The sequence below is a fragment of the Balaenoptera physalus genome, assembly GCF_965194825.1.
Source record: "Balaenoptera physalus genome assembly, chromosome: 13".
Taxonomy (NCBI): domain Eukaryota; kingdom Metazoa; phylum Chordata; class Mammalia; order Artiodactyla; family Balaenopteridae; genus Balaenoptera; species Balaenoptera physalus.
The window spans coordinates 83,450,596-83,468,488 of record NC_138892.1 but is presented as its reverse complement, the minus strand read 5'-3'; the positions used below and the strand labels follow the sequence as shown (position 1 = coordinate 83,468,488).

The window sequence follows — 17,893 nt, the reverse complement described above, 5'->3', positions numbered from 1 at the left end:
AAAAGATAACTGAAGAAATCAAAGAGGAAATCAAAAATTACCTAGAGACAAATGACAATGAAAATACGACCATCCAAAACCTATGGGATTCAGCAAAAGCAGTTCTAAGAGGGAAGTTTATAGCTATACAAGCCTACCTCAAGAAACAAGAAAAATCTCAAATAAACAATCTAACCTTACACCTAAAGGAACTGGAGAAAGAAGAAGAAACAAAACACAAAGTTAGCAGAAGGAAAGAAATCATAAAGATCAGAGCAGAAATAAATGAAATAGAAACAAAGAAAACAATAGCAAAGATCAAAACTAAAAGCTGGTTCTTTGAGAAGATAAACAAAATTGATAAACCATTAGCCAGACTCATCAAGAAAAAGAGGGAGAGGACTCAAATCAATAAAATCAGAAATGAAAAAGGAGAAGTTACAACAGACACCGCAGAAATACTAAGCATCCTAAGAGACTACTACAAGCAACTTTATGCCAATAAAATGGACAACCTGGAAGAAATGGACAAATTCTTAGAAAGGTATAACCTTCCAAGACTGAACCAGGAAGAAATAGAAATATGAACAGACCAATCACAAGTAATGAAATTGAAACTGTGATTAAAAATCTTCCAACACTTAAAAAAAAAAAAAAAAAACTTCCAACAAACAAAAGTCCAGTACCAGAGGGCTTCACAGGTGAATTCTATCAAACATTTAGAGAAGAGCTAACACTCATCCTTCTCAAACTCTTCCAAAAAATTGCAGAGGAAGGAAAACACCCAAACTCATTCTATGAGGCCATCATCACCCTGATACCAAAACCAGACAAAGATATTACAAAAAAAGAAAATTACAGACCAATATCACTGATGAATATAGATGCAAAAATCCTCAACAAAATACTAGCAAACAGAATCCAACAGCACATTAAAAGGATCATATACCATGATCAAGTGGGATTTATCCCAGGGATGCAAGGATTCTTCAATATATGCAAACCAATCAATGTGATACACCATATTAACAAATTGAAGAATAAAAACCATATGACCATCTCAATAGATGCAGAAATAGCTTTTGACAAAATTCAACACCCATTTATGAAAAAAACTCTCCAGAAAGTGGGCATAGAGGGAACCTACCTCAACATAATAAAGGCCATATATGACAAACCCACAGCAAACATCATTCTCAATGGTGAAAAACTGAAAGCATTTCCTCTAAGATCAGAAACAAGACAAGGATGTCCACTCTCACCACTATTATTCAACATAGTTTTGGAAGTGTTAGCCACAGCAATCAGAGAAGAAAAAGAAATAAAAGGAATCCAAATCGGAAAAGAAGAAGTAAAGCTGTCACTGTTTGCAGATGACATGATCCTATACATAGAGAATCCTAAAGATGCCATCAGAAAACTAGTAGAACTTATCAAAGAATTTGGTAAAGTTGCAGGATACAAAATTAATGCACAGAAATGTCTTGCATTCCTACACACTAATGATGAAAAATCTGAAAGAGAAATTAAGGAAACACTCCCATTTACCATTGCAACAAAAAGAATAAAATACCTAGGAATAAACCTACCTAGGGAGACAAAAGACCTGTATGTAGAAAACTATAAGACACTGATGAAACAAATTAAAGATGATACCAACAGATGGAGAGATATACCATGTCCTTGGATTGGAAGAATCAATATTGTGAAAATGACTATACTACCCAAAGCAATCTACAGATTCAATGCAATCCCTATCAAATTACCAATGGCATTCTTTATGGAACTAGACAAAAAATCTTAAAATATGTATGGAGACACAAAAGACCCCAAATAGCCAAAGCAGTCTTGAGGGAAAAATACAGCTGGAGGAATCAGACTCCCTGACTTCAGACTATACTACAAAGCTACAGTAGTCAAGACAATATGGTATTGGCACAAAAACAGAAACATAGATCAATGGAACAAGATAGAAAGCCCAGAGATAAACCCATGCACCTATGGTCAACTAATCTATGACAGAGGAGGCAAGGATATAAAATGGAGAAAAGACAGCCTCTTCAATAAGTGGTGCTGGGAAAACTGGACAGCTACATGTAAAAGAATGAAATTAGAACACTCCCTAACACCATACACAAAAATAAACTCAAAATGGATTAGAGACCTAAAAGACCAGACACTATAAAACTCTTAGAGAAAAACATAGGAAGAACACTGTCTGACATAAATCACAGCAAGATCTTTTTTGATACACCTCCTAGAGTAATGGAAATAAAAACAAAAATAAACAAATGGGACCTAATAAAACTTCAAAGCTTTTGCATAGCAAAGAAACCATAAACAAGACGAAAAGACAAGCCTCAGAATGGGAGAAAATATTTGCAAGCAAATCAATGGACAAAGGATTAATCTCCAAAATATATAAACAGCTCATGCAGCTCAATATGAAAAAAACAAACAACCCAATCCAAAAATGGGCAGAAGACCTAAACAGACATTTCTCCAAAGAAGACACACAGATGGCCAAGAAGCACATAAAAGCTGCTCTACATCACTAATTATTAGAGAAATGCAAATCAAAACTACAATGAGGTATCACCTCATGCCAGTTAGAATGAGTATCATCAGAAAATCTACAAACAACAAATGCTGGAGAGGGTGTGGAGAAAATGGTACACTCTTGCACCGTTGGTGGGAATGTAAATTGATATAGTCACTATGGAGACAGTATGGAGGTTCCTTAAAAAACTAAAAATAGAATTACCACATGATCCAGCAATCCCACTACTGGGCATATACCCAGAGAAAACCATAATTCAAAAAGACACATGCACCCCAATGTTCATTGCAATAGCCAGGTCATGGAAGCAACCTAAATGCCCATTGACTTTTGAATGGATAAAGAAAATGTGGTACATATATACAATGGAATATTACTCAGCCATAAAAAAGGAAAGAAATTGGGTCATTTGTTGAGATGTGAATGGATCTAGAGACTGTCATACAGAGTGAAGTAAGGCAGAAAGAGAAAAACAAATATCGTATATTAACACATATATGTGGAACCTAGAAAAATGGTACAGATGAACCGGTTTGCAGGGCAGAAATTGAGACACAGATGTAGAGAGCAAACGTATGGACACCAAGGGGGGAAAGCGGCGGGGGGGTGGGTGGTGGTGGTGCGATGAATTGGGCGATTGGGATTGACATGTATACACTGATGTGTATAAAATGGATGACTAATAAGAACCTTCTGTATAAAAAAAAAAAAAGACACTTTCAAATGACTGGTAGAGGCAGTGTTTTTTAGGAGTTCAGAGGAAACAAGGTCACTGGGAGAAAGGATGGTCTGGAGGGCTTCCTGAAGGAGGACACAGGTCTGTGTTGGTAGATGAGTGGGAATCTGCAGGGGGTTGGGGTGGTGTGGGCACAATGTTACAGGATGTGTGGAACGCCAAAGCTCTTCAGGCACTAGTCCAGCTGAAACAGAGGGTTACTGAAGGCAAACAGAGAGAAAAAGAGCGAACGAGGGGAGGAGAGAGAGAGAGGGAAGCTGGTTTGAGGGCAAAATGCAGAATGCTTTAAACATCAGGTTCAAGGTGATAATTCAGAAAATAATGCAGAGGTATTGTGGAACTCCTAATAGTCAAAAACCAGAGGCTCAATTATAAAAAATTAAACTTATTATGTCAATTAATCAGAAAATTCACTCCACAAAACATGGCAATGATCTTAGCTTTTAATGTATATGCTTCATTAAAGATTGAGGGAGTATTAATTTTAATCCATGAATTTAATAACAATTTTATTAAGTCTTTATACCTCAAAAGCTTTGTCAAGAAGGTTCTGCTCTCTTAGTTGATTTCCTTTTGTGAAAAAAAGTTCAGATACAACTTTTGGGTCCTTTGGTTTCAGCTTCAGAGCCTTGTCTATAGCATCAAGTGCCTGTACAGTTTGGAAATTAAGACACAATAAATGTAGGTTAGATAAAGAAAAACTAACTTAAACGCTAACATCTATACTTTTTGTTTCTTATGTATTAGCTAGTGTGGTGAGTGACAGTCAGAACACATTTTTCATTTTCTCTGATGTTCTCATCAAGGAATAAAGTAGCCCTGACAAAATAATTTCTCTATACTCCAGGTTTCCTATTTACATTAGTGACAATGAAATGTCCCTGATCACTTTTCAGGAAGGCTGTGCGATCCCATTGAAAGAAAACAAGATCAGAGGTCAGTTGTGTTGCCCTGACCATGTGTCCATCTGGACCACTCCAACAGCCTCCTTTTAGGGCCCTGGTGCCCACTCTGCCCCCAGCACCCACTGGCCCACCCCCTGCAGCCAGAGAGCCCTTCAAAGCACAAATCTGATATGTTGCTCTTTTCCTTAAGACCCCAAAGCTTCTTCCAGGATAAGGAACAAAACCCTTGCCCTGGTCCCAAACCTTGGGGTTGAGTCCCCAGCAACCTCGGTGGCTGCATCTCACAGGCGCCCTGCTCCCTCACGCCCATTCCTCAGACAGGCCATTTACTGTTGACAGGGCCTTTGCATGTGCTTTTTCTTGCCTGGAACGCTATGCACTGCCCCTTTTTGCTTAATAACTCCTATTCATCACTCAGCCCTCAACTTCACATCACTCTGCAGGGAACCTAACCACCCAGACCACCCGGGTCCCTTGATTATATGCTCATTAGGGACCATGCTGCTCTCCACGGCATCTCTGGGCACAGCTATAATTCCACACTGGTTTTGTGATTACTTGCTCAATCTCTGTCTCCTCTTCGACTGTAAACTCCACAAGGACAAGGGCAATGTTTTTGTTTTTTTTTTCTCACACCACTTTATTCCCACTGCCCACCCCAGTGTCTGGCATATAGCAGGCATTCAATGAATATTTTTTTGAATCAGTTCATGTATTTACTGGTCATGTGACTTTTAAAATGGACATAAACAGTACAGTTGCAACACAGGGCCTTAAAGGAGGCCTGACCTGCCTTAAAGGGTTGTTATAAAGAGTCTAGAAAATATCTTTGAGGGAACATGGAAAATGATAAAGCATACAAATGTTAGTCTTTATCATTATCGAGTTAGCTGAAAACAAACTGAGATAATACCACATAAAATCTTCAGACCAAGGATGAACCAAGAAAATAGCGTCTCGAGGGGACATCTTAGGAATCAAGTAGGTAACTGAAAAGTGCCCAGAAGATACGCTATGCCAACTGATGATGTTCAAGACTGCTCAGCCCTGTGAGCGTGCCAACTGGAGGGTCGTTCAGGTGCACCCCATTTTCTACCTGTGAACCCAAACAACTCCAAACAGTGTCCTCTCTACCTTGTCGTGCTGCTCCTGCTTGCTGTGGATGGCAGACAACAGGCGATAGCATTCAAGGCACCCAGTCTCCTCTGACACAATGTGATTGGTCACCTTTTCAGCTTCTTTTGTCTGACCCATCACGGCCAAAACCTGAGCCTGCAAAACCACAGTGACTTTGGCTTAGAAGGTACTTGGCTATCACCTTATCAAATAAAGCACTCTTTATCAAATAAAGCATTCGGGAAACACTTCCCACAAAAATGCTCAGCATCTCTTTGTGACTCACAGAGAAGGCTGACTTACCACAGTTTATAGGCTTAGTCTTCTGTTGTTTGTTTCTTTATTTAGGCATGCGCATGCATTTGTGTATGAATGGCAGGAACATCAAAGCTATTCAGTGACTTGTGCCTTTTTAAAAAAGTTGACTATGTCAAAGAGAAATTTTTTCCTATGGTTTCAACAGAACACTGTGTTTATAACAAGATAACAAGTTTGTTTTACTGAAAATCTAAGGAAAAGGAAGAGTAATGATCCAAAAATTGAAATAAAAAATATTGTTGATATTAATTTTCCTGAATTTGATAGTTGTACTGTGGTTAGGTTAGAGAATGTCCTTGTTCTTAGGAACTATTTAGAAATAAAGGGTATGAGATCTCTAATTCTCAGATGGCTCAAGACAAAATATCATGTATTAATAATATGTACATGCACATATACACACCTAAGTATGCACATACATATGTGTACATATACACATACATACATACATGAGAGGATGATAAACAAATGCATCAAAGTGCTAAAAATTCATCAATCTGGGTGAAAGAGTATATGGGAGTTATTTAAAATTCTTGCAAATTTTGGTAAGTTTGAAATTATTTCAAAACAAAAACTTAACAGTGTTTTTAGGGTCCATGTGTTTGGTGAATGGCTCTAACATTGGTTATATGAATATTCATTAAATGGATATAGTATAGTGTTCTCGTTCCCATTTTGAGGCATACTGACTACAGCTCCCTGTATTGCATGCCATGAGTCTACTCCATTTTCTTTCTTTTGTCCATCTACTCACCAGTGCCAGGCGGAGTTCCCTTTGGGAAGGCTGAAGGGACACAGCTTCTCGGTAAATCTGCAAAGCCTCTTCATATCTGCCAGTGTTGTAATATAGAGCTCCCAACGGTGATAATATCTCAGCTTTGCGTGCCACCTGCAAGGCGCTGAATTTTGAGAAAACAAATGGACAATTTTCTTCTAACAGGTACATTTCCAAAGGTTGAAACTTAGATTTAGGGACCACTGTCCACGGTTTGAGACTCTGCTCCCACATGGTCTTTGTTTTTATATCAAGAAGAATGTAAAAAAAGATCACAGTGCCAGCCTCTGACTATAAGGATGTCTCTAGTGACGCACCAATACGTAAACTGAGCCCCAAGGACCTGTTCCATTTATGGTGATAGACTTGTTCTGATGTATGCACAGGTTTTCATCTAGATCCGTTTTCGGAATTTCTATTTGTGGTTTGGGTCGTAGTCCTTAGCTTCAACAGAAAACAATGGACTAACTAAAATGGCAATTAAATTCCAACCTATGCTTTAACCAGCAGGCAAAAAAGTCATTAACTGGGATATCATTTATCCCCAAAGTGCCATTTATTGTACTGTTCTCTTTGGAGAGGAGACTCTGTATTGCCTGCATTGGCAAAATTTGCTAGTATTCTGAGAGCATCTGTTCCAAATAACTGAGAATTTGATGGCCAATTGCAGAGGTCTTAGGATGACTTACAAAGTGAAAAACAGGAACTTTACCGTTTGTACCATTCTTCAGCCACGCTGTTGTCTCCCAGTGACCTGTAGAGTCTCCCCAGGTTCACCATGGCCACATGATGGCTTGGGCTAAGTTTGATGGCCTGTTGGTAATGGGCCACTGCCTTCTCTGGAGAGCCTGTAATCAACAGGTGGTAGGTTGGTAAGAGCAGAACATGCCTTAATTATAAAACACACAGACTTTTTTTTTTTTTTTTTTTTTTGGGCTGCATTGGGTCTCTGTTGCTGCGTGCGGGCTTTCTCTGGTTGCCGTGCGCGGGCTCTAGGAGCGCGGGCTTCAGTAGTTGTGGCTCACGGACTTAGTCGCTCCACGGCATGTGGGATCTTCCCAGACCAGGGATCGAACCCATGTCCCCTGCATTGGCAGGCTGATTCTTAAGCACTGTGCCACCAGGGAAGTCCCTAAACACATGACCTCTTTAATTTCTCTTCTGATGATCTTTTTTCTTACAGCCATACCACCAATTATTCAGTTAGTAAATTAGCTCACATTTTGGCTTCTGCTTGCCACTGCCTACCTTTGGACCATTTCACTATTCATTTTCACTTCCAAAGAAATTAATAATAAAAAAGCAGTAAAAACTAAAACCTGTTTCTTTTATTAAATGTATTATTTTAGTCAAAGTGGTTTCTGGCCATTGCCTTAGTTAATATGATGTTTTGAGATTATCAGTGATTGGTATTTATGTAAGATATTGTTGCTTCTCATTACACAAAAAGTGGAATGGGCTGTTATAGAAAGAAAACTGTCCTGAAGCAATTTCTGAGGGTCTGTCATAATTACTATACCACAACCTAGTGATTGAGGCACTGCTTTAAATAAGCAGGTATCTGCTGTATTTTGAAAATCTCTTTTTAAATCATACATCTTTGTTTAGAGGGTATTTATTGAATGGGACTTTAAAAATAAAAATAATACCACCTTGCATTTGTGCAATGCATTGTATATTTTAAGACATTAATTAAATGATCTCATGATTTTTGCAGGTATTTTGATCCTATTTAGCTGCCTTTTGATAGCACTTAGTTGCCTCTTGGGATTTAAAAGATATTAAAAAAATATGATCACTTTACAGATACAGGCTCTAAAGTGCAAAAACATTAAGAAACTTGACAAAAATCCCAGGGGAAGTGAGGTTAAAGGTCAGAACTACCATCAAGTCTCTCTAGTATGATAAGGTTCCCCAAAGAAGCTTCCTAGTGAAATTATATGTAAGCTAATGAACTGTGGAGAAGTCTCAAGTTCTACATGGCATGGAATGTTTATTACCCACACAGACATCTTCTCAAGTCTACCTTCTTTGAATGCAAGTTTGACTAGGAGGTGCCAACAAAGACTCTTCGTACGTATAGGTCTATGTATAGGTCATGATAGGGAGAATTTCAGTAGTATAAAAACAGAATACAGTGGGAGTGGTGGGAAAATACAGAGGGTGGTCAGTGAGATTTTGGGGGGCTGGGAGTTGGGGTGGGATATTTTGTTGCTGAAGTAGAAGGAAGATCAGGCCAACAGGAGGTCTCTTCAATTTTTTTTTTTGTTTGTTTTTAATCTTTGATACCTAATTTATTATTATGTTGCCAAAGAACCAGCAGGTGGCACTAAGAAACAATTTTACATGTGAAAGTAAGGGATGTTTCCTAGGTGTATCAGAATGTAAATTTGTCCTAAGAAACAGAAGGGCTTCAAATATCCTAGAAAATAAAAACCCTTTTGAGCATTTCATATGGACAAAATAATTAAAATCGAATTTTATTGCAGGGCAGGTAGTCTAATAGTCAATGAGAACAAAGCGGTGTTTTTGTATTAAATTCAAGCATCTTTTCATTCTTTACAAGTATTCATAACATGCCAACAGTATGCGGGGTACAAATCATAAAGAAAACAGAATTCCTGCCCAGTAAAGTTTTACATTAAATAAGATAAAGTGTATTTTATATAGCACCTGTCCTATAAGGGTACTCTATCAGTTATAATGGTACAGTTTCTATAGTATGTATCACATAAAGAACAATGAAACAATTTAAGACTTTTTAATCGGCTGTAGAAAAGTATTTAGCACCTGCCAGTAAATAGATACAGAGGCAGGTTCTGCATCGTTGTAGAGAACAGTTCATCATCATAGATTTATAAACTTGTATAAATGCTATTCAAAGGAGACTGTTGCTCATTAAAGCATCAAGGTCACTTCCTACCACCTGGGGAGTTTTCCTTAGCAATCTGATTATATGAATTGGGCAGATTCTACTGAATTGAGCTTGAAGATTTAGAGAAACGACAGCCCCAAGGTACAATGCGACTGTCAACGGTGTGAGCTTCCTGCCAAGCCCAGTGAGTTCTACTTTTGAGGCATTACTGGGGCGGTTGCCATTTAGCTTGATAGATAGTATTATCTCATCTCAGCAGAACAGGTTCTCTATAATCTCGCTTACCAGTATCAACTAGGAAAACTCCATAGTTGTTGTGTAAGTCTGAGCTATCTGGGCAGTTCTTTATTCCAGCCTGGTATATTTCCTCAGCTTCCTTAAACCTCTCCTTTAAAAGAGAACAAAGAAAAATATATGAGAAAGTTTTTTAAAAAAATCAACAATAAGCTGAATAATGGAAGTGGGAAGAGCAGAAAATAATTTACTGAGCATCTGCTATGCAACAGACACCAAGATCAAACACTACGTACTTTGAATTAAAGTCAGTGCCAACTGCACACATACCAAAGACTCATACTTGTGTTTAGTTCCTTCAGCGCAAACCAGCTGATGTTTACTAAGAAGCAGTATCTGGAAGGATTTGCCCTACAGTTGGAAAAAGCCTCAAAATGGATACTTGAATGGGATGCCCTCCACCCCAGTAACTCTCTGGATGAAAATACGTATGATCCATTCATATAGGAATGCCTTCCGAGGTGGCAATCTCACTGGGAGACAGGGAGGCCTGACTATCTGACACAGCTGCATTTGCATAGCTAGCCCTCTTACCTATATTGTATGATTTATTTGGGGAGGTTTTTTGGAAGGAAGTGGGAGGGGAAGCTGATGCTGATTATGGGAGGGGTTTGCCTTATCCTTTCTTTACTCTAAATATTTCTATAGCCCACCAAACCATTTGTTACTTCCCTTATCACCCGCCCTTTCCATCTCTGAGCTGTTCCCTCCAACAGGAATATAGGGTCCCTCAAAAGGCACACCTCCAACTCCTCCCTTTGTGGCAAGGCCCAGATCAATTGCCACAGCTTCAATGGATCTTTTTCTAGTTGTTTTGGTCTTCTACTCTAACAATCCACTTTAAGACACTTCAATAATTCTGAATTCGTTTTTAGGCACATTTTCCACAACCATCTGAGATTGTCACGTCACACTTTCTTTTACAATGTAGAAGGTAACACCTAATTAATGAATCAAATGAAATGAAATCACCCAGGTTCTAACAATTACAAGTAACCATCTCCTAGTTTCTTAGTACTGCTATGACGGTCAGGTGAAAGGCAGTCGTTTGGCATAAAACACAAAGCAACTTTTCCTTTCATGTGCTCTGATCATGGACGCCGTCCATAATTTTATCAGAAGTTACTACTACTAAGCATTCAACCAGACACATGAAAAGGGAATGTACGGCAGCATTTTTCTCAGACCTGACACCTTAAGCTTGTGAATAAAAATGCCCTGAGTGCTTAGCAATAAGCCAAGAAGCCTAAATCTGATTTGACTCAGAAAGGCGAAACACTTGACTCTCTGTGGAATGACCAATGCCATCTCTTCGAATCCACATATTTAAGTACCATTCAGGGAACAAAGTGTGGTTTGAATTTGGCAAATTTCTCTTATTTGAATTACAAATCCATAGTCCAGCAAAAATGGATTTCCATGTTTCTAAAAGTGTGTTTTCTAATTGCCAAGCTCAACAAATTGTCAAACTCAAAAGAAAATTAGAGGTGAATGAAAAATCTCAAAATGTCTTCTTTCAATCTACTGAAGAAAAGAAAAACTTTCTGAAGGTATCACCCACTGAAGGTCTAGCAAATTGGTGAGTGTGCATGCGTGTGTATTAAATGGAGACAGGCAAGACACAAATTACATGACTCCAATCGAAGTAATAGATAGAGAGTAGTGTTGCATATTTATTCATTTACCCATTCATTCAGCACATGTTTTCTGTAATTGCTATAGAAAGGATCGCATAGTAATTAAGAATTGGGCTTCCTCATAAAACTAAAAATAGAGTTGTCATATGATCCAGCAATCCCACTCCTGGGCATATATCCAGACAAAACTATAATTCAAAAAGATACATGCTGGGGCTTCCCTGGTGGCGCAGTGGTTAAGAATCCACCTGCCAGTGCAGGGGATGTGGTTTCAAGCCCTGGTCTGGGAAGATCCCACATGCCGCCGAGCAACTAAGCCCGTGTGCCACAACTACTAAGCCTGCACTCTAGAGCCCGTGAGCCACAACTACTGAGCCCGTGTGCCACAACTACTGAAACCTGCACGCCTAGAACCCGTGCTCTGCAACAAGAGAAGCAATGAGAAGCCTGCGCACCGCAACGAAGAGTAGCCCCCGCTCGCCACAACTAGAGAAAACCCATGTGCAGCAACGAAGACCCAATGCAGCCAAAAATAAATAAATAAAATAAATAAATTTATTAAAAAAAAAAGATACATGCACCCCTATGTTCATAGTGGCACTATTTACAATAGCCAAGACATGGAAACAACCTAAATGTCCATCAACATATGAATGGATAAAGAAGATGTAGTGTGTGTATATATGTATGTGTATGTATATATATATATATATACATATATATATATAAAATGGAATATTACTCAGCCTTCAAAAAGAATGAAATAATGCCATTTGCAGCAACATGGATGGACCTAGAGATTGTCATACCAAACGAAGTAAGTCAGAAAGAGAAAGACAAATACCATATGATATCACTTGTATGTGGAATCTAAAATACAACACAAATGAACAAAACTACAAAACAGAAACAGACTCACAGACATTGAGAACAGACTTTTGGCTGCCAAGGCAGGGGGAGCGGGTAGGGAAGGGAAGGAATGGGAGTTTGGGATCAGCAGAGGCAAACTATTATATACAGGATGGATAAACAACAAGGTCCTACTGTAGAGCACAGAGAACTATATTCAATATCCTATGATAAACAATAATGGAAAAGAATATATAAAAAAAGAATGTATATATATGTATAACTGTACAGCAGAAATTAACACAACATTATAAATCAACTATACTTCAATAAAATTAAAAAAAAAAAAAGAATTGGGATGTCAGTGCTTGGCTACATGGATTGGAATCCCAACCCCATCATTTATTGTCCCTGTGACCTTACTTACCCTCTATGTACCTAAGTGTAACAAAGGGATAAAAATAGTACTTATTTCAGAGGGTTGTTCTGAGGATTAAATGGATTAAAATAGGTGAAGCCCTGAGAACAATGCCTAGCAAATAGTCAGCACTTTGTCATGTTAGCCTCTACTCTTATTACTACTACTAGGAGTAGTATTTCATGAGCACATTTAAAAACAGATGGCATTAGTGTCAAACACTAACACTGGTCAAACGGTAACACAAGAAACTCAAGACTTTTAGGAACTGATTACCTAGTTTAGGATTAGCCAGGGTATTTTTTTTTCTGGTTGCCTCTAAGAAATTGTTTATTGACCTCCATATCAGAAGATGATTAAGAAAAATTAAAAGGAAGAACAGCCAAGTTAGTTATTTTTTTCTCATATAGAGTTAACTAGAGAGATTTGATGGGAAAGGAGTTTGAAACTGTAGGCTAAAATGCCACGTGGACAGGGTTGTGATGCCTGACGTGGCCTCAGTAACAACGCCAGGGCACCTGAGCTCTAGAGCATCTGTATTTACCTCTTTATTACACTGCTCACATTGAGTTGTATTCCTTAGTTCATTTGTCTTTGAGCTCCTTAAATAGATGTATTTTGTTTTATTCATCCCCATGTCTTTGGCATCTATCTCCCAGTGGTATAAGTAATAGCACCTCCTACATGTCAAGTATATAATGGAGACAGAAGAGTGGGTGAGACAGACAATCCTGCCCACACAGACAACAGAGAGGGATTCAGGCAAGGAGACACTGTGATATATGGTGACAGTGTCACAAAAGGAGAAGCACAAGGTTCTTGGAAGGCAACCAGGAGTGATACCCAGACTGGTGTTTATATAGACAGATTCTCTACAACTATCATAAACCAAATGCCTGGAAACACTGGTTACCATTAACACCAGCAGCTGTGTAATATGAAGATGTGCATGAAAAAAATCTGCAGCTACTTGAGATCTTTAAAACATCCTTATAACCAAACTGTGGGAGAGTTGAAAGATGTTTTTCCTGAAAGGAATAAAATTGACATCCTCACATTCTAACTTGCTGAAGTCAGATACCACAGTTTTCAAGTGCAATTACTCTTATACCTGATTTAATTTTACCTTTTCCCCACATTCTTGTTGCTCCAGAATAGGCAAAGAGATCACCTTTTTCATCTAAAACCCATTTTGGGGTGTATGAGCTGGGTCTCCACTAGGAATGCCATTTTCAAAGTCCAAAGAAGTAATGGGATTTAAAAGACCATCCATGTCTAGAGCAAGGAATCACATCCCATACCTTCGGTAACTCCCAAGGACAGTCTCAAGACTCTGGCTCTATGACAAACGTTTTCAATGTCTATCTTTCTTGTCCTTTCATTTGACTGTAAATTTCAAAGAACGATGAACTCCACTTATTAAAAAACGAAAGGGACCACCACTGCTGGAGAAAAATACCTTCTGGATGTTTATTTAAAACAAATTCCACCTTCTCTGTAAGGGCAATGCATTTATCTTAAAAAGGAGTATCCTTAATCCCTCAAGTTCAATTTCATTTACCTCATCTGGCTAGATGTCCTGACCTAAGCCAATCACTCCCAGTTTCTACAGACTTGTGAGATCCAGAGGAAATGAATACGAGCTATTTATAGGACAACTTTAATTAAAAATGCTTGTGACCCAGAGAACGGTTCTGACAAATAATACCGTCACCAGAGTCCCCAAGCAACCGCTGCCTCAGCATGAAATCGGCCTTCGAGGGCAATGGTTAAAAAGGGGCAGCATGCAGCCGTGGGCTCCTCTCCAAGGCTCAAAAGCATTTTCAGTGGGGTGGAAATGAAATGGGCCTCACGGGATAGAGAAAACACCATCAACATCTCCATGTTTTACATGCTGTAATTACCGACATGGCATGTTTTCTACCTCAAGGAAGAGAAAGTGAAAAGTAGATCTGAAAAAGGACGTTTGACTGTCATTTATTCTCTTGGGCCAACTGATACACTTGGAAAAGATTTCTTATAGTTCAAGTTGCAGCAGCCAGGATGACAAAGGGACATGGGCACAATGCAGCAATCTTCAAACTTCCTGGTTTGCGCTCTAAAATGTACTGACGACCCCAGAGAGCTTTGTTTATGTGGTCTACATCTATCAATGTGTACCACAACAGAAATGAAGCTGAGAAATTTTTATTTAATAAACTAATAAATAAACTAATATGTATTATTTATTTAAAATAATAAACAAACATAACACATTTATAAGAAAATAACTGTATTTTCCAAAGCCAAAAAAATTAGTGAGAATAGTGGCATTATTTTCTATTTTTCCAAGACTTTTAAATGTCTGGCTTGATAGAAGACAGCTGGGTTCTTGTATCTATTTTTGTACTAATCTGTTTCTATATGTTTTTTAGTTGAAGTATGTGAAGAAACCTGGTCTCACACAGACATTTAGTTGGAAAGGGGAGAATATTTTCATACTCTTTTCATGACTGTGAATATATCATGTAGCCTCTAAAGAACTACTGTACACTGGGAAGAGAATGAGAGTAAAAAAAGGCAAATTACTTGTTAGTATTATAAAAACTGCACAGGCCTTCTTGGACCTCAGGCGTCCCCAGTCAACTGTTTGTGAACCACTGGCGTAATGAATGGCCTGTAACGTATGTTCTTACTGTATGGCAGATATAGGGTGTGATGTTCCAAAGTGGTGAAAGACCTACAGAGATGGGGCTGGAAGGTTATGCTCTGACATCATGGCCATGCGTCTGAGCTGCTTTCCAGAAGTACTTTCACTCTGGCCAATGATACGATCACACAGAGCTATCGTGTATCTCCCCATTAGCCAAATGACTATTACAAACCTGGGAAGTGTAGGACCACTGGATGTTTAAACTCATGTCAATGACTTCGCCAAGCAACTCTTTAAGACACAGCAGCTCAAAACATAAAGCAAAGATGCCTGCTTTCTCACCCTTTCCTTTGCTTTTACTTTCCTTACAAAACAGTTCTTCCCCCATCAGTCATTGACATGGACGTTTACAAGAAACACGCGGCCAACATTTGACGTCTAATTCTCTTTCTCATTCAACTGAAATGAATCAATTAACTTGGCATTCCTCCTCACCAAGGACATGTTAGGTATTTCTAATCCTGAATTTTCTCATCGCCCAGCAGACTGTGATCAATATCACCCTGTGACAATTTAAGAAGAAAGAAATGATCACTTTAAAGAGGAAATGCCAAGAATCATAAAATAAAAGCTAAAGAGAAAAACTATGACAAGTGTAAGCGACCACAGCTGTGTCACATTGTCAAGAGACCAGGAAGAGTGAGGGGAAGCTAAATTTACATAGAATTGCAGCTTTCTCTATCTCCAAACTCTTCTCATGCCCTTTTGTCTTCATTCTCTGCACTTTCAGGCACATGACTTTCCTCCCATAAGAAGGGATCGTAGTGCTCCCCACCCCACAGCCCTCAGGTGGTCTAATTCCTGTAGCCAGAAAGCTTTACCTAATAATTTTAATCTTGTTGATATCTATAAGTTCTTAAGGTATCAGACTAAATATCACTCTTTGGCCAGCGCTCACTGCTCCCTGTATTAGGTTAGGTCTCTATAACATTCTCACTGGTACTCTATTCTCTCTTTGCCCATTTGTCACAACTCGGTTAGACATTGGGGAAAGGGTGGTAATTCTTCGCTTAAGAGTATCCTTACCTTTTAGACTCTAAGTTCCATGAGTTGAGGCCCATACCTTGCTACTTCAGCAATTTCTAATACTTGGTGATACCTAAATGTTCAATAAATATGTGCTGAATAATTAAATCAATAAATTATTAAGGTAGGGTTCAGCTTAAGGTGACCTGACCACACATGCAATGGTATATGTGCCTGAATCTACCCAAAAGATGGCACTTGTCAAAGAAGAGAAACTGACCCTGGACCGCTCTTATTTTTGATCTATACTTCTAACTTATATTTTACTGTTCCAATTTTCTTTTCATTCTTGTGTCAGGTGAAGTCATATCCCAAAATATATAAAAGAAAAATATTTTAAGTGTTATCAAATTAATTAATTGAGTTTTTGAATAGGCTATAAACCTGGGGCTAGCAATAATTTACAATGGATCAAGTCATTATGTTAACTTCATTTCCTGTACTGCTAGTGTAATGCAAGCTATATAATCTATGGCAAGAGTAGGCTGGTTAAAAATGATGGTGGGCTTGTAAATGTTTACAATCCTATCTGTGAAGCTGGAGTACAGCCAGCTCTGAATGCTAATAGAAAACCAAAAAAGGCTAGTAAGCCGGAGACCATCCAGACTTCAAATCTAAGAGCTTATTTTCTGTCCTGTTTTCTTGACTTCTATGCTGCAGTAGACACAGAGGGGCACATTTATTCTGGATCCTTTTAAGTATCTAACATCTATGGCAACTCATGCTACTAGGTTTCCTCTATCATTTTTCTTCCCCCCTCCCACCTGGCCCCTTGTATACCTAACCTCATTAACTACAGCCCATTACCACAGTCCAATCATGGGACCCCAGCATCATACAGTGAAAGAGCAGTGGGGAAGGAATTGAGTTACCAGGCTCCAGTCTTGGTCCTGACACTAGTTATTTGTATGGCCTTGAGCAGCACTTAATTCTGTGCACCTCATATTTTTATCTACAAAATGAGAAGGTTAAAAATTCTTTAAGGTTTCCCCCCCCACACACTACTCTTCATATTCCCCTCGGAGGAATTACCTACTCATAATATGGACTCATTTATTTGAAGTCCTAAATCTATCTTTAGCCCTGATCTCTCCCACTGCCATGTATCCACATGCTATTTCCATTTAAATGTTCCACTAACATTCAAGACTTAGAGGCTGCACACTGCTGGTGGCACAGCATATTGATACCACTCTTTTAGAAAGCAGTTTAGTAATACATCTCAAAAGTCATGAAATGCTGATACTCTTTGATATGGGAATTCAACTTCTAGGAATCTATCATTAGGAAATGATTCAAAGTATTGTTTTAGGGCTTCCCTGGTGGCGCAGTGGTTAAGAATCCATCTGCCAATGCACGGGACACGGGTTCGAGCCCTGGTCCGGGAAGATCCCACATGCCACGGAGCAGCTAAGCCCGTGCACCACAACTACTGAGCCTGCGCTCTAGAGCCCACGAGCCACAACTACTGAGCCTGTGTGCCATAACTACTGAAGCCCGCGCACCTAGAGCCCGTGCTCCTCAACAAGAGAAGCCACCGCAATCAGAAGCCTGGGCGTTGCAACTAGAGAAAAGCCCGCGCTCAGCAATGAAGACCCCAAGCAGCCAAAAATAAATAAATTAATTAATTAAACAAAAAAAAGTAACTGTTCATGAACTTGGAGTTCATCAATTTAGAAAAGGAATACAACTTAAAACTTTTCGATACAGTAT

At 38.9% G+C, this 17,893-nt stretch overlaps 1 protein-coding gene across 2 annotated transcripts in view; it reads right to left on the bottom strand.

The window, feature by feature from the left end:
- The window catches only part of TMTC1 (transmembrane O-mannosyltransferase targeting cadherins 1), a 271,877-nt gene that overhangs the window by 13,309 nt on the left and 240,675 nt on the right, over positions 1 to 17,893 (bottom strand). For both annotated transcript variants that reach the window (XM_082419615.1, XM_082419614.1), the window contains 5 exons: positions 9,550 to 9,652; positions 7,102 to 7,237; positions 6,369 to 6,513; positions 5,315 to 5,452; positions 3,802 to 3,924 (listed from right to left, as the gene is read on the bottom strand). In XM_082419615.1, the coding sequence (XP_082275741.1) occupies positions 3,802 to 3,924; positions 5,315 to 5,452; positions 6,369 to 6,513; positions 7,102 to 7,237; positions 9,550 to 9,652 (645 nt within the window). The remainder of the gene's footprint in view (positions 1 to 3,801; positions 3,925 to 5,314; positions 5,453 to 6,368; positions 6,514 to 7,101; positions 7,238 to 9,549; positions 9,653 to 17,893) is intronic.